This window comes from Condylura cristata, unplaced genomic scaffold (assembly GCF_000260355.1).
Source record: "Condylura cristata isolate star-nosed mole 26May11 unplaced genomic scaffold, ConCri1.0 scaffold00018, whole genome shotgun sequence".
Lineage (NCBI taxonomy): Eukaryota > Metazoa > Chordata > Mammalia > Eulipotyphla > Talpidae > Condylura > Condylura cristata.
The window spans coordinates 37,917,475-37,944,521 of record NW_004567119.1 but is presented as its reverse complement, the minus strand read 5'-3'; the positions used below and the strand labels follow the sequence as shown (position 1 = coordinate 37,944,521).

The window sequence follows — 27,047 nt, the reverse complement described above, 5'->3', positions numbered from 1 at the left end:
TCGGGGGAGAAGCTTCCTGTGCCACGGCCCGGCCAGATCTCTGCCCAAGGGGAGGAGGGAGACTCTAGTCCTTGCAGGGGAGAGGAGCCGGGTGCTTTCACCTCTATTCTTGGCTCTTGTTTTCTCATTCTGTTCAAAGAAATCCTAACAAGTAACATGCCGGGGGTGGGGGGCGCAGGAGTGGGGGGCTGCCTGCTGGCTCTGCAGCGAAGCCCAGATGGAGCAACTCACTATCCTGCCTCCCAGAAATCCTGAAGCATTGGGTCCACCCTCTCTCCCCATCTCAGGGGAGGGCAACCGAGACGGTGACGGCCAGCTCCTGGCCACAGGTGAACGTAGGAGGCCCAACATCCACCCCGCTTGCTCTTTCCTCTCCATATTACAGGGTGGGGGACACCTTCCAGAGGGCAGAGGGCCCAGGAAGCCCCGTGTGCTGGGGATGGACACAAAAGGTGCTGGCACTGGCCTCCTCCAGCCTCCATTGCTCCTGGGTCTCCTGACCATGAAGGCAAGTTCTGGAAGTCTAACCTCGGTGCTTCTTGTTACTATCATTTTCTCCCTATGTCCCCTGAGCATGGATAAAGGACAGCTGCTCCGCCGCCCTCACACCCCATCCCCCACCCCATCTGTCTTCCCTTCTCCTTCCAGACTTATGTTTCCTACATACAGGCGGCTGGAGATAATATATGATTTTTTTTTTTTTTTGTAAGGAGGGAGGCAAGACGAGAGTGGGTGTGGGGACAGATTCCTTTCCAATTATGTCTGGCTCAGGCTGATGGTAGTGTCAGTTTGCATTCCCTGAACTTACAGGAGCCAAGAAGCCAGGGGAGGCGAGAGCCAGAGGGAGCTGTTTCCTCCCCGGCCTCCTCCAGGGCAGACCCGGGCGCTGGGGGGCAGGCTTCAGGAAGGGGTCATTCGGAGGAGCCCTCTTCCCTCAGCTCAGCAACCTGCCTCCTCTGGTTTCACCCCCATGCAGATGGAACTTACCTTTGAGGGGGTCGCGTTCACCAGCCCACTCACTCAGAGCTCACGGCTCCCTCACATCCTTTACACGTGACTTTGGGGGACTCCAAGAGGAGACCAGCCGTGTCCACAGTGATCAGAACAGAAAGGAACACTGCTCCCCCCCCCAAATCTCCAGAGCAGTTCCATGCAGACAGGAAGGTTTTGTGTTTTGAACTTTACACTGGCGCAGATTATTGGAAAGTGAGTGTATTTGCAACATAGATACAGAAACACCCAAGTCTCAACAGGCTTGCTGTCGGGCTGGGACAAATCTGGCCTACGAAGGAGGTCTCACTGACAGTGTCACTGCACAAGAAGAGGCAGGGGTCCTGAACACCCCTGCGCTCTTCTTTGCTCCTGGCCCATCAGCCAGGGAGCAGCGACAGTGACACAGTGGCCCTCAGGAGTGGGGGGTCCTCTCCCCACAACCTGTAGCTCGTGCCCCATCAGACAGAGACTGGAGGAGGGGATTCTCCAAGGCTTCTTGTCCTGGTGGCTCCCACCTGGGGGGTGTCAGGATCATGTGGAACAGAAATGGGAAACGATTCCCCAGCCACAGACATGTGTTTCTAAGTCAGTAGCTGAACCTTGACAGTGAACGCTAAGAACGGACAGAGTTGAAGGCGTGATGAGGTGGGCCGTACGCAGGCAAAATCCATGGGAAAGAGACCGGGGCAAATGGCAAACGGCTCTGGCAGGGGCTGGGCAGGAAAGAGCCCCAGAGGAAGGTTTCCTGAGCGAAGGGAGAGGGTGGGGAGGCCGGGGGTGCAGTCGAGAGAGGGGAAGGTCAAAGAAAAAAGAAATGTGAGTGAGAGGCGCCAGTGCCTCTTAATCAAATTCAAATGGCAGGCAGACAGCAAGCAAACTGACATGTCTAATTTCTGCATCTGCACTTTGAGTGGGGTTTGGAAGGAGCTGGCATCCTGGGGACAGGCTTCTCGAGAACAGCCTCAGCACACACTGAAGGGCCAATGAACGGTCACCTGGCAGGCGTGGTCGGAGATGAGACGGCATGAAGCACACCAAGAGGAGAGACGTGGGGAGGACAGAGGCGGTGTGGCGGCCGGGGGCTCGGGCAGACCAAGGACAACACAGGGATCTGGGCCAGTTGGGGAGCTGTGCTCCCCCTCAGATGGAAGGATCCTCAGGGCAGTATTCATGCTTCTCCCATGTGACTGGTGGATTCTGTGTCTCCCCCAGCAGGCCGGGGAGCTCCTGGGGCAAGACCTGCGTCTCTCCGTGTCCCATATCAGATGGGGGCTCCCCAAAGACAGAGGCCATGTCCCTCCCTCTAGAAGCCCACACAGGTGGGGGGGGGGAAGAGGTGACAGTGAAATAAAATGAAACTATCACTTACTGGTGCTCTTCAAGCACTGAGCACTGTGTTCTATGCAGTATGTTGTCAACTCTTGGTTCCCCCTGTTACTTGACACATTTAACAAGTGAGAAAACTGAAGCTTTGATGAGAGGTTAATTGATCAAAGCTAGTTAACACGAGGAGGGATTTGAACTCGGGTTGGTCTGACTGGATACCCTAAGCATTTGTCCCCAATATTCTGTCCTTCCTCCTGAGACCCCGAGAGAACAACAGTGACGGCGTGGGGTGCATAGAACTGCTACAAAGAGCTGGAGTTGAGAAGCTGGGAACTTTATAATTGTGATGCAGAGATACAATTTCAGCAGGAAACCCAATCTCTGTGCAGAGTGTGGGAAAATGGCAGGAATCCAGCCCCTGCCAGCCCCAAACCAGGCTGGCTCCTCTGTGGCAAATTTCTTTCCATTTGTTATCAGGCATCCTGCCCCTGAGGTATGGTCAGTGGGGCTCCCTCCTACCCAATACCCGGACCCTTGGCCCCAGTTTCATGGGTCAGCATCAACCCTAACCACCTGTCCACCCCGAGATAAGTCAAGGAGTCAGGATGTCCTGGTCCCGCCCTCTCCAGATGTTCCCCCAGCTGTGTGATAAAAGGCCACTGCATGCCTCAATCCCGGGAGGGCTCTGAGGACCACCAGAGGGGTGCTGGCCAAGGGAGAGCCTGGGAACAGGGCAGGGCACTGGTGGAGGCCTTGGGTGGGGAGGGGACAGACAGCCCAGGGTAAAGTTATGGATCAGTCCAGAGAACTCGTCGCCCCAGAAATGAAACAGGATGCTGCCATCTTGATGCAGAGAGGACCCCGCCCTGAGCGAAGGACTAGGACTAGGTAATGCTTTTGCCCAGCAAAAGGCACTACCTTGGAAACTTTCATCTCATGGTCTAGCCACATATGGTTCAACCACTTTCTTTTCTCATAGTTTCTATTATTTTTCTCATCATCCGAGTCTAAACAACTACTAACTAGGATGACGTATTACTTTAAAAACTTCTGACAAAGCCAACTTCTGGAGAACATGTTTTTCTCTCTTCTTGTGAGACCCCAACAGACCCCCTTCCCCAGAGGAGACTGGCTGAGCTCAGGGCCACATGGATGGGGTGGGGGCCAGGGGACAGAAGAGGAACCTGTCTGCGATACGAAGGATGAATCGGCTGAGCAGAGCCGAGCAGAAAAAGGAGCAAGAACACGGAGCCTGGGAGGAGCCTCAAGGAGCTAGTTCCCTTTCTTCTGGAAAGCCAGCTGATCCCTGTCTGGTAACCCCGTAACAGCTCTGGGCCCACGTAAACTCCCCCTCTGCTCAAACTGACTCCAGGGCAGCTTCCCCATGGGTAGCCAGAAGTCTGGACTAAAACATCAGAACTGAAGTTCAACAGCATCATGAGTGGAGCCAGGGGTGTATGAAGATCCCGGGACCACTGGGGCCCTCAGCAGGATAAGGGAGTGGTCAGGGGCCACTCAGAATGGTGGGTAGGCTGAGGAGGCAGAGGGGGAGGCAGCCTCAGGGTGGGGCAGGGCGAAGGATTAATGTGCATTATTAATAGCGCCCCAGTGACTTCTACTCCTATGTCATCCCCACGATCACCCGTGCTGGTGTGTGAGTCCCACTCTGCAGGTGAGAAGCAGGTTCAAGGAGGCCTCCTACAGGGGCCAGTGCGAAACATCGGTGTTATCTAACCCTCATATGCATGCTGAAAACCTGGTGCTCTTTCCATGACTCCAGGCAGTAGGGACCCCAGACACAGGGCTCCAGGTGAAGGGCCAGCCCCCTCTTGGGGGCCCCCTCATCCCCGGTAGCAGTCATGCTGGCCCTTCTGTCCACCAGGATAGCCAGGCAGGTAGGGGACATGAACATGGGTGGTGGTGAAAGTGAACTGACCACAGGCCAGATGATCTGCCCCAACATGGTGGTGGGCGTCCAAGCCAGGCAGGTTCAGGGGGTGTCTTTGGCCTCCAGCCCCCTGTACCACCAATCTCCTACAAGAGGTCTCAGCATGGGCCCACTCTATGTAGAATAAAGGGTCTGGGCAGCTGCCCAGCAGGGTTTGCCAGGCCTGCAGGACACTGCAAGGCAGTGTTCTCACGGGAGAGGCAGGACAGCACAGTGGTGAAGGGGCAGGTGCTGGTGCTCCTGCAGGTCTGCTTGCAGCTGTACCCATCCTTCTCTGTGTCCTAGCTTGTGACCCTGGGGAAGCTTCTGAACCTCTCATCTCATCAGTAAAATGGGACCAAAAAATCTACTCCCTAGGTTGTTCTTGGCAACTAAGTGAATTAAAGCACGCAAAGTGCTTAGAACAGTGCCTGATGCCTCACCTGATAGATGACAGGTTTTACTATGCATCATTGGGTCTCCCGGGAACTAACTCCTCCCGAGGTAGATGCAGGGCTCTGGGCAACCTAGCTGGGGGAGGGGGTTGCTAGGGAGCACAAAGGGGAAGTCACATCTCGAAACACAGATGGGGCTGACTCAGTGGCATCAGCCACAGGCCTGTCCTGGCTCATGCAGCGTCTCCCCCCAACTCCCCAAAACTGGGAAGTGGAGATCTGATCCTATTTTACCAGCGAGGAGGCTGGGCTGACGCATTAAGGGGCTTATCAAGATCACACTTGCAGTGACAGATCGGGGATCACAGTTGGAGGGCCCAGGGCAAGGGCTTATCCCAGACTTAAGAGTCTGACTCTCCTGGCAGTTCTAGGGTCCTGCATCAGCCACGTCCGCTCTGTGCCTCCAGGCCATGCAGGAAGCCTCCTGGCTGTGAGTCTGCCCAGCACTGGCCCCACACAGCACTGTCACAGTCCCGCCTGGGGCTGCACAGGGTCAATCAGCAGGGTCCTGGCAAATCGCTGGGACCCAGGGAATGTTTGCTGAGGCCAGGAGAGAGACTGGCCCTCAGGACCACAGCAAGACTGGTTCAGCCTCAAGGTTCTAAAATATCTAGAGGACAAGGGCAGCAGAAAGTTACTATGTGTGCAGAGGCCGGCCAGTTCAATGGTCACGTGCAGGCGCCTGGATCAAGCCTCACATGAAGCTTAAGTTCGCCGTGAACGTGCTATGTCACTTTGGGCAAGCGGCTCCCCGGAGTTTCCTCATCTCTGCGTCACTTGTGATAGTGGGTTATCTACGTTGGGGTTATCAGTCCACAGAGAGGCACCGGAGGATCACACTGACTGTTAAAAGATACGACACTCTCTCACACCGGAAAGCAATAAAAAAGAGCTTCCCTAAGCCCCGGAGCTCCGGGTGTAACAGGAGGGTCCCCGGGACCCTTCTGGCTCTGCAGCCTGGGGACTTTGTAAAATATTTTGCCTGAGACCCTTGAAGAACTGGGCGGACGAAGTGGGCTTACACAAAGCGCTCAGCGCAGCAGGCAAACAGTGAGCGCTCGATAAATGTTTCAGTCATTATTACGAATCTCAGACTCAGCTCCATGAATGTTGCTGGCCACCCCGAGACTTCGGGACGCAGGCTTCTGACAGTCTGCAGAGCATAAGGCCTCAATGAGAGTCCTGGGCACTGAGGACATCCTCCTGGGAGCCAAGCCCTGCAGCCTGGCCCTTAGAGGCCTAAAGTTGGGGACCGGCGGGGCACAGGCAGGGAGGTCCTGTTCCAGCGCCCCTGGGTGCCCAGCACGTCCCTGGAGGTGGGAGCAGGAGCAGGGGCAAACTCTCCAGGCTGCCGATTGAGCAGAGAGCAAACTCCACTGGGTGTCACGGTGTGAGCACCCTGGAAACCCCGCCTGCCCTGCCCCTGCAGCAGACGAATCTTACCCCCCGGACACCCCCCGTCCACCTTCTGCTGCCCACCACAGCATCGGGAGCAGCAGCAGCACTGGCCTGCCAATCTCTGTTGCTGTCTAAGCTGGCCGTGGCCAGGGGCAGGATGCACAGGGTGGAGGGCCATGCTGTGAACACCGCAGTGACCCCTGGATACATGTCACTATAAAGTCCCTGTGGAAGTATCGACGAAACTGAGACACTAGGATAGTACCTGAACCCTATGGCACCCCCAAACTCCAGGGTAACACTCTCTGGGGGCACTGAGACAAAATTAAGACCCCTATAGCAAAACACCCTAGTTCTTATAGTAGAATCTGTGGTAACGCACCAGGAAACATCCCGGTAGCATTGCAAAGAACAAAGATTTGAGCTTAGAGTAAGGCTCCTAATCATCACTGGATCACCCTCACTCCCAGTGGGCCCTCCTACCCAGGCTGGCCTGCTCCCTTCACTGCCTGAAACACCATCTGCTCGAGGCTTGTAGCCAGTGAGTCGAAACCCAGTCCTCTTACTCCAAGCAAGCGAAGCCTGATGACTGGGATGCCTCTCTCCTTATACCAAGTGTTTCTGACTCCCTTAAATAGCTCCCCAACTTCCACTCCTCCAGGAAGGCTTCCTAGAGGGAAGTGTGTGGGTCGAAATGTGGCCCCCACCCTACACATGTTGGTCCCTGAATTGCACCCAATAGAAACACTCCACTGTCTGTTGTCAAGTTGGTTCAATATGTCAGTTCTGCTGAGTGAAGCTGGCCTCAGGTTCCATGGTGGGTTGTAGGTCTGCCTTTGGCAGGCAGCCCGAGGATGGGGCAGCACAGTACCCATCCTGGGCAGGACCAAATCCCAGTCAGAGCTGTTGCTATTCAAGGCAATTCGGCACAGAGACATCCTCTCCCTGGCCCTCCCAGACAGGGCGGTGAGGGTAGTCTTGATTCAAATGTGCAGAACTAGAGGCCGCATGCCGAGGGGGAAAGCTGGTCCACACTGGCTCATGCAATAGGATAAGATCCCTGATGCAAGGAGGGGACGGGGGCATTTAAGCTGGGTTTCCAGGGGGTGAGTAAGAGTTTGTCTGTTGGAGAGATTTGAGGGTCTTGGTGCCCAGGCAAGCGGACAAGTGGGGCAGGCTTCTTGTCCCCTGGGCTTCTGCTTCCTGCCCGATGAGGACCTCATCAGTTAGGACCAATGGGTCTGAGGTTCTTTTGGAGATCCTGGCGTGGAGGAGGGGGTGAACACTGAGGCTTGTCTCTGTTTAGCTGTCAAGCAGAAACCTTCTGGGGGTGTCATCACCTCACCTGACCTGCCTTTCCAGTCTATTCTTTTTGACCTCCTTCTACACATCTCCTCCAATGACAACACCCCAAAATCAAGTCCCTCCAATTACCTCCTCCTTTTCCTTCCTATCCCTCTCCTCTGCTGCCAGAATCCCAACCTTGTTTTCAAATTCATGTCACTTCTCCAGAGCCCCCCAGTCCCTCATCCACACCCCAGCACTTCCCCAGCACCATTCTAGTTCAAGGTGACCTTGCTCGCCCTTCCTAGCTTGTGCAGGACGTTCCACAGTTGCCTTGTGACAACCCTTCTCACCTCGTCTCCCCTGTCAGGAGCCAGCAAGTAGGGCCCAAAGCCTCCATTTCTGGAGCACAGGGGCTGCTTGGCAAGTGACCGTACCTTCAATGGACTCAAACTCAAACTTGGGGGGCTCATACGGGTGAGGTTCAAGTCCTGGCCCTGCTACACACTTACTTTATTGACTGGGCAGGTCACTCAGTGCCCGAGTTTCCTCATTTGTAAGTGCCTGGACCTCATTAAGTCACTTCTTTTACATGAAGGAACAAGTTCAATACCAAACGACTGATACATGTTCATTACTGTGATTGGATTTTGTGTCCTTGGGACCTATTTTTTCCCACTGGGAGAGTCAGGTCCCAGATGGTAGGAGGCAGCTTCCCGACCCAAGATGGTTGAATTCTCAGGTGCCAAGGCAGTTTAGGGATCCCACGGAGAGAAGCAGGGTCTCCTGGGTGACTGTGAGCTCCCCTTGGTGACCTGAAGCGTGTGTCCCCCAGGGTCAAAGGAGCCTGAAGAGTCACCTGTGCTCACAGGGCCTTTCTGGGTCAGGAGCCAGGGAGTCCGAATGCCTGCAGTCTCTGCCTGGGGGTCTGTGTGTGGGCTGTTCTACCCTGGTCCTACTTCGGGCTCTTTGAAACCTGTCCAGTCCTTGTATACACGCACACCCACGTGCAAGTGTATCTTCATTCATGCCTGCGCGCCAGAGGCCAGTGAGTGCGCAAGAGTTCCATGACACACACACTGACAAGGCCTGCCCTGTGTGCACACCAACACCCAACCTCCCATGAGCTCTCGAGGTTTGCGTCTGTGTACCACGCACTCCACCTCCCACAATCGGCCCTAGGCTTATTCTCCCAGATTCGCTGTCTTCCTGCCCAGTTCAAGGTCGCAGTTGGCGATCTGGCTTATGAGATTCTGCACCTGGAAACATGGCGCTTATGACATTAACTAGCCTCCTAGGCCAGATCACACCCAACAGCAACCCCCCAAGTAGATCCCCTTCAAAAAGCACTGGGGTTTGCAGGGGCCAGCACTGGGAACACTGGCAGCTCACCAGGCCTTGAGTCTGCCCTTGCTCCCCCACCCCCACCTGATAGGAGCAAGTGGTCTGAGAAGCCCTGAGCAGAAGCCGCTGCTCAGAAATTACAAGACTCGATGGAGAAACCACCCACTCCAGCAGCCCCAAAGTGTATCACTGGGATGTCTAAAATAGATTCCCGGATGGCTCCGGCCGAGGCCACACCCCTGCCTAGCCCCAGCCGCCCAGCTGAGGTTTGGCTGAGCTGAGCTCGAGGGCTGTGTGTCAAACATGCCATGTACAAGGCGCTGGCAGCGAAAGACTGGAACCTGCTGGAGCCAGGGGTCCCGGGGGTGACCCTGTAACCTGCAAGTGGCCTGAGCTCTGAGCTCTCCCACTGGCCACCTTAGCACCAAATGGGCTGGCAGAATCGGGGGACTCCCGCCAGGTCCACATTCTCCTCCACTTTGCTTCCCCTCCCTGAGACTCGCCCTTCTACTGCCAGAGACATAGTTACCATCACAGAGGCCGAGCTCCTGGCCCACCGCCTTCCTGGGGTAAACACGCCAGCACTACACGCAGACACGCACGACTACACTGGACACACCCCAGTGCGACTCTAATCCACCCTCAGCCTCCAGCTGGGGACTCAAAGTGGATCCCGGCATCTTCCCAGTCGGCATTCTCATTCTGCTGGCCTGCAGGAGGCAGAACCAAACCAGCGTAGGGTGGGGGTCCTGGCATCTTCTCCCACGGGAGGCTCGGTCACCAGAGTGACCGTGTGGGAGCTGGCATGGGGGGTGGCATCGGCCTCAGGGGCTGACTGGCAATCTCAGATCGGCAGAGCCTGCCCACGCAGGGCAGGGAGCTGGGCTTGGACCCCGGCCCTTCCTGTGCAGGAGAGGGGAGGCTGCGAGCTCCCGGAACATCAAACGCATCTGGGTAATCCAAGCAGGGTGTGGGAGGAGGTCAGCCAGCGCAAATGAGAAACAGGTGGCGCCTGGCTGCAAGCAAGCTTTCCAGGCAGAGGGAGAAGGCTGCGGGGAAGAGAGCCGGAGAGCCCGGTGGAGCCAGGAGGATGCTCAGCCAGGTGCTGTGGGTCCCCAGTATGGGTCCCTCTAAGAGCAGACTTGGGAGGGTGGCCACTGGCCTGGGAGGGGAGCCATACTCACAGGAGTCAGGGAGAAATGGGTGAGATCCTCCTTCTAGCCAACCATACTCCAAAAGAAAAGACTCTTGGAAGAAAAGTAAAAAGAGGCAGTGAAGGGAACAGAGGCGGGATGGAGTGGAGATAGGTATGTGATCCTAAACACCAGAAGGGGGCCTTGACCGGCAGGCTGGCTGAATCTGTAGGGATCCAGAGGGCAGATTTGTACCCAAGGGTGGAAATGCAAAAATAGCATCTGGGCTCAACAGAAGGAAGATCTTCTAATAATGAGTGCTTTCCAGGCACTAAGGTGGTGAGTCCTCTGCCCCGGGTGCGGGTATGCAGAACACCCACCTGCCTGCGAGGCTAGAGCACTAGAGTGGGAGTCATCCTGGCTTTAGGTGGCTGGCTCAGACCCACAGGTTCCATTCTGTGGTTCTGCTGTCCCAGGGGCAGGTGAAGGAGGTGCAGACTTCTGCAGAGGAGGGACTCCTCCTCTCTGGCGTGTAGTCCCCCCACTCTGTGGTGCAGGGAGATGCTGCAGAACACTGCAGAGGCGCACAGGGATCAGGGTGCAGTGCTGCACCTCAACCCTCAGGGTCAGAGGCTGTGAGGGGTGTCCCCGATGGAGGAGTAGATGCAGAGGAGGGCGATGCTGGGGGTTAGCCAAAGACAAAGTGCTGGTTTTGGCAGACTAGGACCAGGGACGATCACGGGGCGGGCAGCGCTGGCCACAGCAGCAGGTGTGAGTGGCACAAGAGTGAAGTTCCAGAAACACCCAGGATTCCAGCTGATGTCCTGTTACCTGCCCAGTCTAGGTAGGAGCGGCCCTGTGGCCTAGGGTGGAGGCAAATGTTGATGAGAAAGGGCATCTCCCAGGTTGCTTGTGCTTCAAGGACACGGGTGCCCTGGGCACTCGGCAGCATCTGTCCCCGCTCCACAGAGCAGAGGATCGGCCTCTCACACCTACTCACCCCTCCCACCCCCCTGCCCAACTGCAGGGCTGTGGCCGCCTTGTGGAGAGAACAGATTATTCACAGCAATCTGGACAAGCAAAGCCCAAAGCACAGGCCTGGTGGGGCCCTGGAGAGCATCTAGCCCAGCCCTGGAAGAAAATTTTCTGAATCTGGTGAGCAAAGAAATGCCCTTGGGGCCAAACTTGTGGAAGGGTGGGGGCCCACGTAGCTCCAAGGTTCTGTGCCTGCTCCTCGAGAGTGCATGCAAACCTGCACAGTGCACCTCGCCAGGTCCTCCCTCTGCCGTGCTGTAGGGCCGGGCTGGGGACAGGCTACAGGTGTGCTGTGTCACAAGGTCCTGTCCAACCTCGGGAACGGTTGGGAAGGTCAGAATGGGCAGCGGCTATGGGTGTGCAGCACCGGCACAGCGGTGCTGGGTGACATGCACGTGTCACTGGTCCACTCGGGACCCCAGTTCTTGGAGAATCCTCCGCCCGCGCCTGCCCTCCAATATGCTGAATGAAAGCGTTTCTTCCCTGCCCTACTGAAAATAGCACAGAACACGGCTCTGGGAAGACCCACCCCCTAAAACCCACCTCCACCTATTGACTTAGAAACATAACTTCCCAGTTTCCATCCCTTTTCCGTTTGACCTGCTCTTCTGAGGACCTGTTACCATGGCAACCCTCAAGTGATCAAGTTCCCTTTGGTGAGGAAGTGGGACTCTGGATTCCAGCCTCCTGGGTTCCTGTACACCCTGACTTTGCTCCCCAACCCCCAAGCTGTCCTACTTTGTTCCTTTGCCTGCTGGACTGAAGGTGGAGGGGCAAGTTAAAGTCACAAGGGGTCAACAAACATGTTTTATCTTTGAGATCCTTATGAGGTGGGAAGAGGGTGCTTTGGGGCTCTTTCAGGATGTGACTGCCCTGTATTAATTCAGGCTCTTACTCAAAGCAACCTGGGATACTCTCAATCTGCACTTCCACCCCCAATCTCTACAGGTCAGGAGGATGCTTTTCATTCACAAATGGAGAAACTACATCCCAAAGTTCAGGACTTCCAGACTGGGGACTCAGGATTGCAGCCTCCTGGACTGTCCCTGATGCAGGCCAGGGCCCAGGGTGCTCTCTGGAAGCCTAACGGCTGGCTCTGGACTACTGGCCAGCGTCCAAAGGCATCTGCTTTCTGGGATTGACCCAATTCCTCCTGGGCACTCACTCCTCAGTCTTCCAAGTTTCTAGAGTTCCCCAGTGGGACCCTAGTTATTTGGCAGCTTCCAAGACACGGGAAGGGGCAGAGAGCCTGCCTAGACCATCTGGGACCCAGCTGATTTCTGGGAAGGGGATGATCATGTTTCAGTTCTTCTTTTATTCCAGAAAGGTCCTTACTCAAGGTGCCTCAAACAGTGCCCTCTCCTCAGAAATTGAGTCTTGGCAGCTTCTCGCCTGCGATGGTACCAGGGAGTGAGTGTAACCTGACTCTGAGGCGCATTAGTGGGGAACAAACACCCTGTGTCTTTAGCAAACATCCTGAGGTGTCAAGGCAGCCACTTGTGTCCCCAAGGGGGCCACCCTGCCTGTCACTGAGGGCCTGTCCTGACACCTGGAACACCTTTGTGGGCTTTGAGAGACTGACCTGGCCCTCATCCACCTCCACACTCAGTCTACACACCCGTACCTCCAGGAAAGTGGCTCTACTTAGAGGCCATTGCCATTTGAGGCCAACACTGTCCTCCTAGGGCCTAAGTTGTCCCCTCCCTTGGGTCCTTTCAGCTGGAGACAGTCCACCATGTCTTCCAGACTTTCCACCACCCCTTCTCCTCTGCCTGTGGGGTCATTCAGGCAAGCCTGGTGGTGACTGGGGATAGACACAGGCCTTGGCCAGCCAGCCCCTTTTTACCTCCTGACCCTCCCTTCAAGTCTCCAGGACAGAGCTGTGACCAGGAGTCAGGGATGCATGTGGGCCCTGCCATTGTCTCAGCTCTAAGGCCTCTATGCTCCTGGCCCTGCGTTTTCCCCAGGGGACGCAGGAAGCAGGTTTTCTCTCTTCTTCTCCAAGGCAGCTGAGAGGGTGTCCTTGGAGAAGCGACAGCTGCTAAGCAGGAATAAGGGACCACATCTCAGCCTCCCTTCCTGCCGTTCATCCTCCTCCCCAGCCAGCTCTAGAACTGCTTGGTAGGGTTTCTGTGGTTACTGCTTCAGGAGAAGCAAGGGAGAGGGGTTTCCACCAGCAGCCAGGTCCTGGGCAGCACCTCCCCACATCTGGGGATGCCCAAACAAGTAAGTCACCCCCAAAGGTGAAGCCCTGACCCTAAAACAGCTGGGCCTTCTGCTGGTCAGCGCACCTGGCACTGCTTTCCACTCCCCTAGTTAGACAGTCCAGCAATCTCCTCAGCCTCCCGCAGCTTGGGGTCACCCTCTCAGGCCTCAACACTGTTCAGTTACCACCTCCTAGAGAGCCTGAAGCATCCTCTCCTCTCCAGTTCCTTCCTATCACAGGGCCCTTTTTCATTGTCTCCACAGCCCTTCCTGGTGCCTGATGCTATTTCTTTTTTCCCATTCTAGTCAGACTCTAGTCACTAGATTGTAAGCTCCTTGAGGACAGGACAGCCCACTCTGGTGGGCTGAACTCAGCACAGAGGAGGCCTGCTGCCTTTGCCAAGGTGGGGGCTCCTGTGGGTTTCTGCACTCACCCCCACCCCCTCTTCCCTGCAGTGACTGGGTCATCAGGAGGGACTCTCTGGAGGGAAAGGCTGCTCTTCTCTTCTCCGCCCTTGTCTGTCTCCTAATTGCTACTGCAATGCCCTTGTGCTGACTCCTACTTGAGATTCCTATCCAAAGCTCCAAATCCTGATTTGGAGTCTGTCATCCAGGCCACTATAGGAGACTGGGGATAGGAGGGGTTCTGGGAACCCCCAGGACCTGGGCGAATCAGTCTTCTCCAGTTCTGCATTCCCCGGGGTCCCCCCCCCCATCCATCCCGACCGCCCCAGTCGTCCAGCTAGTCGCTAGACTGCGGCCGCGTCGGCCCCGCCCCTCACACGCGCAGGGACACGCCCCTTCCCCGTCCCAGCGGGGCGGGCGGCCAGGCTGGTACCCGGGAAGCTAAGCTCGGGTCCCTTGGCGCCGGAGGACCCACATCTCAGCCACCGCAACAAGTCCTCGGAGTCAAGGCAGCTCGCCCGGGCTGCGCGCCTTGCCAAGGTCCTTTCGTGGCCTCAGCACGGTCCGGGCGGTTTTACGGGGCACAGGGCCCGGCGCCCCGCGCATCCCGCATCTATCGCTCTCCCGGCGAGGGCTCTCCGGGGAAAGCAAACGCAGTTCCGGGGCCGCTCCGGGTTTTTTGCCTAGACTCTTCAGGCTCGGAGAACAATGGAGCGGCTCTGCGCTTCCTCCGCCCGAGCAAGCTTTGTTCCTCCCTTCCCGCCGGCTCGGCTTCCATTAGCCAAAGGGCAAAGGCTTCCTAGTCGACGAGGCGTCTCCGCGCGAAAGCCCAGATCTTTTCACACTCCTTTAAAAAACCTGGGGGGTAGGAGTTTGGGCCAGAGCCGGGGCGAGGTATATAGGACCAGCATCCAGATGTGCTCTACTGGCCGGCTGCCCGCCCGTCCGCCCCCCCAGGCCCCAGACGCGTCTCCCCGCCAGAACCCCCACACCCGGGAAATCCGACTCGGGTTCCCACCGGAGATCCACAGAGGAAGTGGAGCCTCAGCTCTGCTCTGGGGCCAAACAGCCCTCACATCTGTTCTCCCCACATCTGTCCTCTAGATCTGCGCTCTCACTAGTCGCTATCCTGGCAATATTGAATGCTTTCTAATTGAGTACAGACCACAACACAACCGAGCTCTCCAGCAGCCCCAGATTTTTCCGTCTTACAAATCTGGGCTTGAAAATTCGAAGAAGCATATAGGTCCTATTTCTGAGAACCTATGTCCCCCGCCCCATTGTCCAGCCTCACCTCAGGCAGGTCTCAGAAGTGCCTGGGTTCCTGCCTGGTGGCATATTTAAGACGTACTTCAACCTTGGGCATGTGGACATCTGTGTGCAATGCCCCCTCAAAACCTGATCTGAGATCTGGGAAACCAAGCAGGAGGAGGAAAAGAGAAAAGAGTTCAGCCTTTCCCAACACCTTCCCCAGCAGCTGGCTAGGGGAAAGCCAGGGGCGGGGTGCTGCGCAGAGGCGAGACTCACCCAGCATTTGGCTGAAGAGCAGCTGCTCCAGATCTCCCAGCACGGTCACCACGAGTTCCGGGTCCACCTTGAGGAAGGCACGCTCCTCCTGGCCCTTGGCGGCGGGCACAGACCCGGAGCCCTTTTGCGCCTTGGCCTTGCTGGAGAGCAGCTCGTCGTCCGACTTGCCGTCGTCGCTCACGGCCGCCTCGGGAGCCTTGCTGAGCGGCTTGACCTCGGCGTACGGGCCGCGCGGGATCCGGCTCGGCTTTCCCAGGCTGGGAGCAAGCGGAGCCAGAGGGGTCTTGGCGCCGCCCGCCGGGCTGCCCTTGGCCTGGAAGAGCGAGTGCTCGGATTTGGACAGCGTCTTAGACATCAGCGGAGCCTCGCGGCCTTTGGACCCCGCCTTGCACAAGCCCTTGGGCGCCTTGGCCATATCATCGCTCCATTCCGGCTCATACAGCTGCATCTTTTTCTCGGAGTCCGTGAGGAACGAGAGGTTGGTGAGAGACTTCTGCTTGCGCAGGTTAGAGGCGGGCGGCCCGGCGGGGACTCGGCTGTCCACGCTGCCGGACTTGAAGACCTTCAGCTCAGCCGCGCTGGCCTTGGCCACGCCGCCGCCGCCACCTCCGGGCGCCTTGGCGCGCTTGGGCAGCATGCCTCTGCCGTCCGCCGCCGCCGCCGCCTTCCTACCCGCGCCGCGAGGCTCGTCCGCGCCCTCGTCGCCGCCGCCGCAGCCGCTCAGTTCCACCTCGGGCTGCACGCTCTTGACGCTGCTCCCCAGCATTCTGCCCGCGAGGAGCGCATGGACGATCCGCGCGTCTGCAGGCACTGGGTGGGGGGGTGCGGGGGGCCGAGGGGCGGGTATGCAGGGAGGAGGAGGCAGGGGAGTAGAAGGGGGAGAGAAAGGACGGAAGAAACCGTGGAAGAAGGGGAGAGGAAGGGGGAGGGAGCGAGGGAGGCGGAGGGTGGCGAGTCGAGGGCACGGGGAAAAGAAATACAAGGAAGGAAGCCGGGGAAAAGGAAAGAGCGAGGAAACCGTGGAGCGATGGGGCGGGGCCGGAGGGAAAGGGGCGGGGCGGAAAATAGAAATTAAAATTTAAAATCAGTCCAAAGAAGAATGGAAGTCCCGCAGTACTGCAGTCCTCAGAGGCGCTTTGGGGTCCCGGCCCCGGTTCTCCCGCCGGCCCGCCCGTCCACCCCGCGGTCGGTGCACAGCCGGACTGCGCCCTCTCGGCACTCCGCCCGCCGGCTGGAGTAGAGGCTGCGGGCTGCAGCTCCGAGCGGAGGAAGGAGGGGAGGGGAAGGCTGAGGAGCTCACGGGAAGAGGGGAGGAGTGTGCGCTAGGGGAGGGAGGTGGGGGAGAGAATGTGTGTCTATTTCTGGCTCCGATGGGGGTGGTATAGGCTGCTGAGATCCAGGGTCGAATGAGTAGGGGGCTGGGGGGAGATAAAGACCCCACCGCGTTCTACTCAGAGGCTGAGAGGGTTCTTAGAGGGCACAGATGGTGGCATAGATCTTTTGAGGAGATGTGGGGGACGGAGAAGAGTGTCCATGCTGCGCTGATGGACCCTGGGAAGACATGGTAGGTGGTAGGAGACGGATGGGGAAACAATGTTCAGGTCGCACCCCAACCTAACCCTTCAACACCCTCCCCATTTCCCAGTTCCTCACTTCAGTCTGGAGGCACAAGGCTGCCCTCCTCAGGTTGGGGATCCTTCTTGAGATGGGGGCTGGGGGGTGGGGGAGAGGAGATGGGCACTGGAGGAAAGGACAAACTCCAGGGATCAGAAGACTGAGTTCAGGTCAAATTGACTGCATGACCTTGTCAAAGTCATTGCCCACTTCTAGTTCTCAGACTTCCTACAAGTTATAAGAGTTTCATGGGTTAAAGGACTGGAGAATCAGAAGGAGGCTTAGCATGGATCTTCAGCCTGCCAACCTCAAGTGGGGCTGCAAAGCAATTGAAAAAGAATACTTTCTCTAGACTTCCCTCTGCTTCCATCTGGGCCCAGGGAAGTGAGATGAGGGGGAGGGGTGCCTGGCTGAGGCAGCGATGGCCTCAGACTGTCCCTCAATAGAGGAGGACACTGCCCCTCCTCGTGCCTTCCAGGTCAGGACCAAGTGGCTTGAGCAAAAGGTGCTCACACCATGAGGTAAGCTTAGGACATGGGCTGTCTCTAAAGCAGAGCTTGCAGCAGCAAACCTGTACATGGAGCCCCGTGCTGGGAACTGTAAAGCCCTAAGAACAACAAATGCTCTCTCAGATTATTCCTCCAAACCCAAACCCCAACCCCAACCTTCCTGTCTCTAGCTCCCCAGTCCCCTAGGATCTGAAGAACGGCGTTTCTGAGTAGCATGGCACACCCGCTTTCCTTGCACCAATCAGCACCACCTGCCTACATGAGAGGTGTCTCCCCCATCTATACCAGAGCTGTCCAGGTGCAGAACTGTGTCCTCAGCACCTTGCATGGAGCAAGTGCTGCAGTGTGCTGGTCCAATGGACCTGGAGGCCTGAGTGCCATAACCTGGGTCTCTAACCTGCATGACTCAGGTCCTGTGGCTCAGTGGAGAACATCAATGGTAGCAGAGGATGTGCTCAGCAGAGTGCTGAGAACAGAGGTCTCAAGTGAACAGTTGCTTAGTAAGAAGCATAGACCCTTGATGAGGCCATGGAGATACAGAGAAAGATGGAGAGCTTGCCCTTAAGGGATGTGTGGCGGGGAATGTAAGATGGATAATACCAGACCCAGCAAAACAATCGTCCTGTCTGTGAAAGAGCAGTGTCACTCACATCGACACGTTCATCACAAGTACACAGAGTCAGGTACGCACTAACCACAGGAGTGAGATGAGGGAGACTGCTCTTGGGGGACACTGGCCCCTGCCATGACTGTTGTCACCCCCAGATCTAACATTAACTGAGTAGGTGCTGAGTACATGAGTGTAGGAATAAGACATTGTGCTGGCGAGTGGGAAAATGGAGATCTTGAGGGCTTCCTGGAGTAAGATGAGATATCAATAGGTCAGGGGTGAGGCCAGCAGAGCAGGAAGCAGGAGGTTGTTCCAGCTCAGACCTTCCAGCCCCTTAGGAAACTCGGGGGTGGAATCAGGGCTTCGCAGGAAATGACACGCGGTAAGAATCTGGTTACAGGGACTTTGTGGGGTCCTGTCCAACTTGACTTGGGCATAGAGAACACCCAGCCACGAGGCCAGTCTTAGGATTTTCTCTCCACAGTTCCTCCTTGAGACAGGAAAGGTGCATACGTGAGGTATGTGTGTCTGCCCAAAGACAAGCCCTGCCATTGAGCCAAACCTCTGGGTAATCATACCCCTCAATCCCCCACCTCACAGGCCACTTTCAATGAAATTACAAACACCTCTAAAGTCCTCATTTTTATTCAGAAGTCATTCTCTAATTTGCACAAGACACTCTGGTTCAATCACAAAGGAACCTCACTTTTCCTAAAAATAGCAATTTGAGAATCTGGGGACTCTTGTGCTCTGACTTGTCAGGTTATGGTAGTTCTTACTGGTTTAGAGGTTCTTTTCTTATGTATCAATTCATCTCCTCCTGTGCAGACAAGGGAGAAATGAGCTGGTTGCCATCTGGCTAATAGCCACTACCTCTGCTGTGATCCATTCCACCCTCTATGCTGCTAGAGACAAAACCTGGCGCTCTCTGCATGGGCTAATCTGATCCGTCAGCTCTGGTATTCCTGTGTGTAAGTTCACTCAGGTCAAGTTCATCTTCAGCATTGCTATGAAACCCTGTCCACTTGTTGCTGTGTCCACCTGCACCTCCCAGCCCCTGGAGCTGGCCTTCCTTTCTTCCTGCTTACCTCACTCCTGCCTTCCTGCCCCTGCTTTCTTCCTCTCCGTTCCTTCCTTCAAGAATATCATAAGCTCCAAAACCCGAGTCCTCTCCCTTCATTCAAACAGCTCCTGCAATCCCGCCTCCTTGGAGACAGGTCTGTCCAGAGAAGAGGCAAGAGCCCATCCCCAGCATCTGAACCTCCATATTCCCTCCTGCATGGTGCCACCTGTCAGTTATGAGGTGGAAAATACCTTCCATGTGCACCTCATGAGTTAGCTCAGTGCCAATCCCCTGGGTGCCAGTCCTCCCTCTATCTACTGCTCCTGCTCACCTCCCCACTCTTTAAAGAGTCTTGCCTTGGCAAGTGTGGTGGTCCCTTTAAATAGCCATCTTGGTATTCTGGAACTTTCAGACGCTCCCTAATGCGACCTCTCCTTCAATCTAGTGCTTTTTTGATTCCCTTCACATTCCCTGAGTTTCCCACCATCCTCTACTGCAGTGGGAGTGCCCTGCTGCCGTGGCAACGGCCATTCCAGCATCAGCCAATAAAGCCAATATATGCTTTATAGACACAGTTTCCTCGAGTGATTCCTGAAAAGAGAGGGCCGTGCTCAGTCACCCCAACCCCTTCCATCTCCCCCTGCCAAGCCCCCACCCCAACTCTGCAGGACCTGCAGGTTGGAGAGAGCTCAGCCTTCAAGGAGGAGCTAAGTGATGAGAGGGGCCTGGCTGGGCAGGAAGTGGGTGCTGGTGACGTCAGTGGCCTGTGGAAGGGCCCTGGATCCGTCTCAGTTTCTAAAAGGGAGACAAAAAGGAGTCTGTTGGGAATCAGGAAAGTCCCCAACCCCCCCCCCCCCCCCCCCCCCCCCCCCCCCCCCGATCCCTTCAGACGGGCTCATCACCCCATTCTCTTGACAGTTTTTGGGATGGGTTGAGTGATTTGACTGCATCTATTGAGGGTTAATTTAAAGCAAATTTGATGAAGGAGGATGTGGCTGTGCAGCCCAGAAGGAGCAGCAGTGTGCGCTAACCTTCTCACACCTGGGGCTGGGGAGGGGTGCATCCCAGGGGGTGGGGGAACAGAGGGCTCTGCCTGGGACTGGGCTAGGATTACTGGGGAGGAGTGAAACTAGGAAAAGATATGAAGAGGACTAGGCTGCCTCACCCAGTTGACCTTGAAAAGTGACCTTGGGAGAAGCAGGACCTAAGGGAGGGAGCCGTCAGCAGGTGAGTCTGCATTTGGTCCCTTCAGAGGTAAGAACAGAGCAGGGAAGAGAAAGGATTTTCTGCATTTCAGTGCCCACGGTTAGCTTCTGGAGATGGAGCGCTATTACTGGGGTGCAGGGGACAACTCCTCAGGCCTCTGGGTTCCTCTGAAGCAGATAAACAAATTAGCACCAGGCAGACTTGTAGGTGAAAAGACCAAATTTGGAGAATTTTCATGACTGTAAATTCTAAAGTAAATTTGGTCTTTTGCTCCTATGACTCTGATGTTTGTCTTTCTAGAAGGCCCCGGAGGGGTGGGGCCAGCACACGACAGAACCAAACCACAGTCTCTGCAAGCCCACCCACCCTGGTCCCAGCTTGTCTGAGTGACAGCCCTTCTTTCAGTGTGTTCTGCTCAGACCCCAGGGGGAGGCTTACCCTTCGCCTCCCCAGCAGATTTCACCTCAGCCTGTGGAAAGCCTCCAGCCACTGTTCCCCACAACTTTCTGCCCCTTTCTCTGCTATGCCATTTCCCCAAGTCATTGTCCTCTTCCCCAGGGACATCCTCCTTCGTCAAATGTGCACAGGCTAGGCTGGAGGCTGCAAAAGCAGCAGCCTCTGAACACAGCCAGCTGCTCCAGCTGATATCCTGATGGGCTTTCGATGCCCAGCTCCGTTGGGCAGTGGAGGATAGGGTAGAGAGAAAACAGGCCAAAATTCTTGCCCTCGTGGAATGGCCGTGCCCATGGGAGGGAGAGGCAATAAATAAATTAATTACTTAGGCATGTTAACTATCAAACAGTACTAAGGGGGAAGAACAAAGCAGGAAGGGAAATACCAAATAGGTAGGGGTTGAACTTTCGATAGAGAGGCAAAACAAGGCTTTCCTGAGGGGGTGCACTCGAGTCAGGCACTGGAGGAGAGAAGGGGCGGCCGTGGGAGATTTCCAGGCAGAGCAAGAGTGTCTGGCAGGCCTAGGGACCTGCCTGACCAGCACACCACAGAGAAAGGAAGGAAGGAGGCAGGAGATGAGGTCAGAGACTAACAAGAGGCCAGTGTGTGGAGGGGTGCTGAGGTCATGACAGGCACTTGGCCTTCCGCTCTGAGCCAGAGGGGAGCCACCAGGGTTCAGGGAGGACTGAGCGGACCTGAATCCACCTCCCACCCCCCGAAAGGGTCACCTGGGCTGCACTGCTGGACTCAGGGGCAGAAGCAGTTGCGATAAATGAGGTAGAAAAGGCGGTGGCTTGGAGCTGGGCGGTGACTTTGGTGGCAGAAGTTGTGAGAATGCAGGTAGGCCAGATGTGGGTGTATGGGAAAGACAGGAATCAAGAATATCCCAAGGATTCCATCCTGGAAAACTTGAAGACGAGCTGCCATTTGTCAGCGGGGGAGACCTCAGCAGGGCTGGTTTGGGGGAAAGGCCTGGCATTTCTCCTCTCCCTGCCCTTCTTTTTTTTTTTTTTTCCTTAAAGATTTATTTACAGAACTGGGGTACAGGCCGGAAGTGCCAGGGTTGAGAGGATTCGCCAGAGACAGAGTGGGGAGCAGAACAGCAGATGTACTGAAATACATTGCTGAGGGGAGCAGCGGGAGATCTGCTGCACTATGTGGGTCACCTTCCTGGCCGGGGATCGAACTCATGCTTCAGTGGCTGGGGTAGCTTCATAGTGCTGTACTTTAACCCTTGTGCCTCCAGGGAGGGCCCTCCCTGCCCTTCTTGAGGCTAAACGGGCCTCCTCGGGGTGCCTATCCCAACTCCACGCAGCTCACTGCAGCCCCTTGAAAAAACCGCGGGCATCTGCAGCTGACTTTCTTCATTCACTCATCTGTGTTTCCCAAGAACCCATCTTTGGTTGGTCTACTGGTGATGACATTTTTCTCAAAATCCATCACAGCTCTTTGCACATAGTGGGCTCTCAAAAATTTTTGGTGAATGACGATTGATTAAATGAATGAACGCGTGACTCAGAACAGATGTGGGGAGATTGTAAACAGCAGTGACCTTTCAATACCCCATGGAGAGAGACAGTGCAGCTGGTGTGCTGGAAGGGGAGCCACTCTTCTGGGACGGTGTTCCAGCAACTTCTTTTCTCCCTCCTCGGCAGCCCTGGGTGCAGGGAGGCCAGCAGATCTTCTCTTTGGCCCTTGGAGGAAAACTCCAGTTTTTCAGAGGAGGGAACATATCATCACTGAGACCCTCTCCTGCCCTACGTCTCTGTTCTGGTTGAGGTTTGGGGAGAGAGTGGCCACTCCTCTGGGCAATAGGCAAGAGCGGACAAAGCATCTTCACAGTCTCAGAGTATCCTGATACATGTGGCAGTCCCAACTAGAACTTGAGCCCACCCTCCACCGCCACCTGCAGAAGAAAGGAGGGCGATGGGCAGAGTGGTCTGACATGGATGCAGATTAGCTCACACCACGGGGCCTCCTCCAGGAAGCCCTCCCAGACTGACCCACTTGCTTTTTCCAAGAAGCCCTCCCAGACTGACCCACTTGCTTCTTCCAAGATGCCCTTCCAGACTGATCCAGTTGCATCCTCCTAACCTGGTCGCAACCTTTGGTTTTGCTGAGGTGTTGGCAGTTGAGACATTTCTGTGGACTTTGCAGGGCCTGGCTGGGCCTCTCTAGTCCCAGGAGGTTCCTTGAGGGTTTTATTTCTGGGCCACAAGGTCAGGGGTGGGGCTCAGAAAAGATTTGCTGTTTGTTTGTGTTGGGGGAAGTGAGGCTTCACAAACTGGGCATGAGCCAGGAGCTGTAGACCTCAGTCAGCCTTCAGCCCAGCAGTGTCAGGGAGACATTTCAGAAGGGTGAAAAGGGAGAATAGACTGTAGGCTGTGAGGAGGAAAACAAGTCACCTCTGCTCACATGAGAAAAGAGGACCCGAGCCTGAAGTCCAGTGTCCCTAGCTGGAGGACAGGGGTCTCCAAGGCTGGGAGGGGTGTAGGTCCTGCCTTCAGGGGCAGGATGCTCTGGGCAGTGCAGCCATGGGGGGGGGGGGGGGGGGAAAGGGTGAGGGGGTGAGGAGGTTAAGGGGTTCCTCCAGGCCAGGGAGGCAAGGGCAGGAGTGGAGCCCAGAGACTGGCCTCCTTCAGCTGTGAGTTTCAAGCTAGCCTGAAAGCTGGGAAGGGCAGGCTGGGAGGCCTGACAGAGGGCTGCGCTGCTCCTGTTCTGATTCCCCATTTTCTGACCCCTAGGCCTGAACTTCTCTTTCTCAGACCTGTTCCTTAGCAGGGGAGTCCTGGAGGTATCCAGCAAGGCACCTGGTTTCTCCTTCTCTTCTGAGGAGGGGGCCCAGGGTCTCCAGTGAAATCCGGACAGGGTGATATCTGTCAGGAGGGTATATCTCTGAATTCACGGCCTAGCTGCCTTCCCAGGAAAGGGCTGGCCCCTGCCCGCTGCTGTCTGGCTGCCACTGAGGCCAGAGCTGACCAACACCCAGCACTCAAGGCTCATCACACTGGCTCCCGGCCTTGTAACTTTACCCAGCACCCTCTAGTCCAGGCTTAACCCCACCCCTGCACCTCTCTGTGTTTTGCCCTTCTTCCTGAATGCCTTCTGTTAATCGAATTAAAATCCAGCTCACTCTTCAAGGCCCAAATTCAGGGCCACCTCCTCCAGGAAGGCTTCTCTGATTACCCCATCCCACATTGAGCTTTATCTTTCCTACCTATCTATATAGTCAGGCAGCCACATTCTGCCAGGTCTCCTTCTAGAGAGACAGTCTCTCCCTCTCACTAAGTTGCAAGCTTCCATTATAGAATGCATGTTTGTGCCCCCCAAAATCAACAAATTGAGACTGTAATCCCCCAGGGATGGTATTTGGAGATAGGGCACTGGGAGGTAATTAGATCATGAGGTGGGGCCCTCAAGGGGGTCAAAGTGCCCTTGTAAGAAGAAACAAAAGAGATCAGAAGAAATCTTGCTCCCCTCTCCCCCCAACACTTTCCATGGAAAGGCATAGTAAGAAGAGGGTGTTCTGCAACTCAGGAAGAGAGTTTTACCAGGAGCCAAGTTAGCAACTCCTTGATCTGGGACTTTCCAGCTTCCAGAAGCGTGAGGAATAAATCTCTGTCCTTTAAGTCATCCAGTCTATGGTATTTTTGTTAGAGTAACTTTGAACTAAGCCACCTCCCTGTACAGAAGTTAGCAAGGGTGGGCCCTCCCTGTATAGAAGTTAGCAAGGGTGGGCCCTCCCTGGTGGTGCAGCGGGTTGGAGACCAGCACTGCAAAGCTGGTGGTGGCCGCCTCAGTGAGTTCTATCCCCGGCCCCAGAGGTACCCACATGCCGCAGAAGACCTCTCCTGTTTTCCCGCTGCTCTCCTCAGCAGTGTACTTCGGTCGGTTAATCTGCCTGTTCTGCTCCCCACTCTGTCTCTGGTGAATCCTCTCACCGCCCCTGCACCTCTGGCCTGACCCCAGGTCTGTATGCATAAATAAATAAAAATTCTTAAAAAAGAACAGTTATCAAGGCTTCCTGACACTTACCAAGGAGCAGGCGGTCTTATAGCCACTAAGCCCCTACTGTTGCCAGGGAGCCTCTTAGACACTGGGGTGTATTACTTCACAAACCCCTGTGAAGAAGAGATGGTCATATGTTCAGTTTATAGGGAAATACCCTTGGCATCAGCATTGGATTACGCTGTGTCTTCCCATAACTTCATGCTGTTCCCACATAGCTGTTCTGAAGACTGCCTCAGTGACTGGTCCGAGACACCCTTAGTGGAAACTTCAGAATCCTGGTGTACTGGGTCTTGGATGGGGAGTTGGGGCGAGTCCTGCTGAGCAGCTCCCTGTACCCCAGGGCTGCTGCGCTGCAGCCTGCCTGGGGCTAGGACCTCAGACAGGCAAAACTCACCCCACAGAGTCCTGGGAGTGGGCACAGGAATGGGGCTCCATTGGGCAGATATAGATGTCTACAGACTACCTTCATAGCTCATCCCATGATCACTGTCCAGGGGCCCTGTCACTTCTGGTGGGCCTGGCAATCCTAACAAGCCCAGCACCTTTGGGCACTTCCCTATTCTCAAGTCTCGGGGGTCCTGAATTCTTTTCTTGACTTGCTATGTGGCCTTAAGAGATGCCTTCAGTTGGCCATGTAGCAAGTGAGAAATTAAGTGGAGGTGAGGGATGGATAGTCTCTATATCCACTGGGCCCTTGGGCTCACAGCAGGGAGAGGTAGGAGAAACACTAAGTCTAGGGGACTCTGAAATTGTGCTCATGTAAAATCAGATCGGACTGTTCCTCAGGCTAATAAGGAGACAGAAGAGGTCTAGATATTGCCCTTGCGTGCTTGGGTTGTATGTTATCATGGCAACAGCCCCATATACACCCACTGGGTTGTCCATTGCACCATGAGCCCCAGATGAGAACATACCACCCAGGTACCCGGCCTTAGACCAGGCCCGGTGCAGAATGGTTGTCATGGCAACCTCAGGCCTGTGAGGGGGGACACCAGGCCATGCTGGATGGGTACACACAAACTGCTTGTGTGACTACATCCCTTTTGGTATGAGCAAACACACAGTCAAATCTGACCTGTCCACACAGAGGGAGCTGTTTTAAATCACAGTGTTAAAGTGGAACCTCAAAGATAAACTTACTCAATATGATGCCTGACGGCTGAATTGGCCCATTTATAATTAATCCTATTACCTCTCTGTGGGTCAAGTAAACCCAAAACTTGAGAAGGAAAAACACGGGCCTAAACCCGAGGCTGTCTTGCCAACCCCTGAGGACACCCCACCACAGAGGAGAACTTCCTAGTCTGTGTTCACAAGGATTCAAGGGCCGTGAACCCAACCGTCGAATGTTAAGTTCTAAGTTGTGAATACGCCCATTTGTCTGGGGAGACATCTGCAGTGTAAACCAGGTTCTAAAAGAAGTCCTGGATGCCAGGAAGCTGAAGCCGAGCCCGGGACTCCCCTGAACCTGAAGCAGCTGTAGACAGCAGGCTTAAAGCAACCGACCTTCTCGCTACCCCACAGAGAAAGATACTTCCAATTCTCAGCTGCACCCCCTTCCTCAACCTGCACCTATCTGCTTTATTAGAGTTTTGTTGGATTTTTAAAGGAGGCATTGAACTAAACAGAGGAATGCCATGGAGTTGCATTTCAACGGATTTTAGTACAATAATCACTGGCAGCTACACTGGCATGTAAAAACGGCTCTGAGAATTTGAGTGTTCCTCAGTGTGATGGGTGGGAGTTGGAGCGCCAGGAAGAGAACTTAGTCTCTCCACCTGGTTTCGGCACAAGGAGCTTCCCCTCTGGGCTCTTTCCTGTTTCTGTGGAAACCCAGTGGCCAGGGGCAGGGGCAGGAAGGATGCATGAGCTCAAGGGGTCAAGTCTCACTCCTGGTCTGGGGCAGTGTGGTCTTTCTGTGAGCACTTTGTGGGCTGCACAGTTCTCCTGCCTGGGAGTTCTGTCTCCTGACCTCAGCTATTCCCAACACAGACCACACTCCTGTCCTCCTGCCTTCTGTGGGGGTGGAGTAATTTTCTTGAGACTGGACAACTGGGCACTCTGCTAACCCCCCCCCACTCCCTGGGTTTGGATGACCCCACACTCTTGCACAGCCCCTTTGCCCCAACCCCATAATTATCTCCAGCTCTGTCTGCCTGGGAGCCATGCAGGAAGCAAGAAGGTGGGGTTCTGACTCTTTCCCCTCTTAAAAGACTCAGAGGGTCTAATATTCTGGGGGTAATCCCCATCACTTAATCTTCCTGGTTATTGTGTCTGTGTGGCTTCAGTCTCTTCAACTACCTCTCCCCAGGGCACCTTCTGTGTAAGCCTGCTGGGCAGCCTTATTGAGGGGGGGAAGTCTCCCAGTGGGAGACCCTAATCCTCTTAGCACAGGGATGGGGGAGTTTTGGGGGCTGGGGGATGCTCAGTGTTCTACTTTCTGCCCATTCAGTGGTGCTAAGCCTTGAACATGGCTGGCTGGAAGCAGACTCCTTGAGTGTCTCCATCTGCCCTGGGCCTTCCCAGGGAGAATGTTGGCAAGTTAAGAA

At 55.5% G+C, this 27,047-nt stretch overlaps 1 protein-coding gene across 4 annotated transcripts in view; it reads right to left on the bottom strand.

Moving 5' to 3' along the window:
• Positions 1-27,047, bottom strand: part of NAV1 (neuron navigator 1) — a 160,729-nt gene that overhangs the window by 122,517 nt on the left and 11,165 nt on the right. For all 4 annotated transcript variants that reach the window (XM_004685497.2, XM_012726826.1, XM_012726827.1 and 1 more), the window contains exon 3: positions 15,033-15,842. In XM_004685497.2, the coding sequence (XP_004685554.2) occupies positions 15,033-15,842 (810 nt within the window). The remainder of the gene's footprint in view (positions 1-15,032; positions 15,843-27,047) is intronic.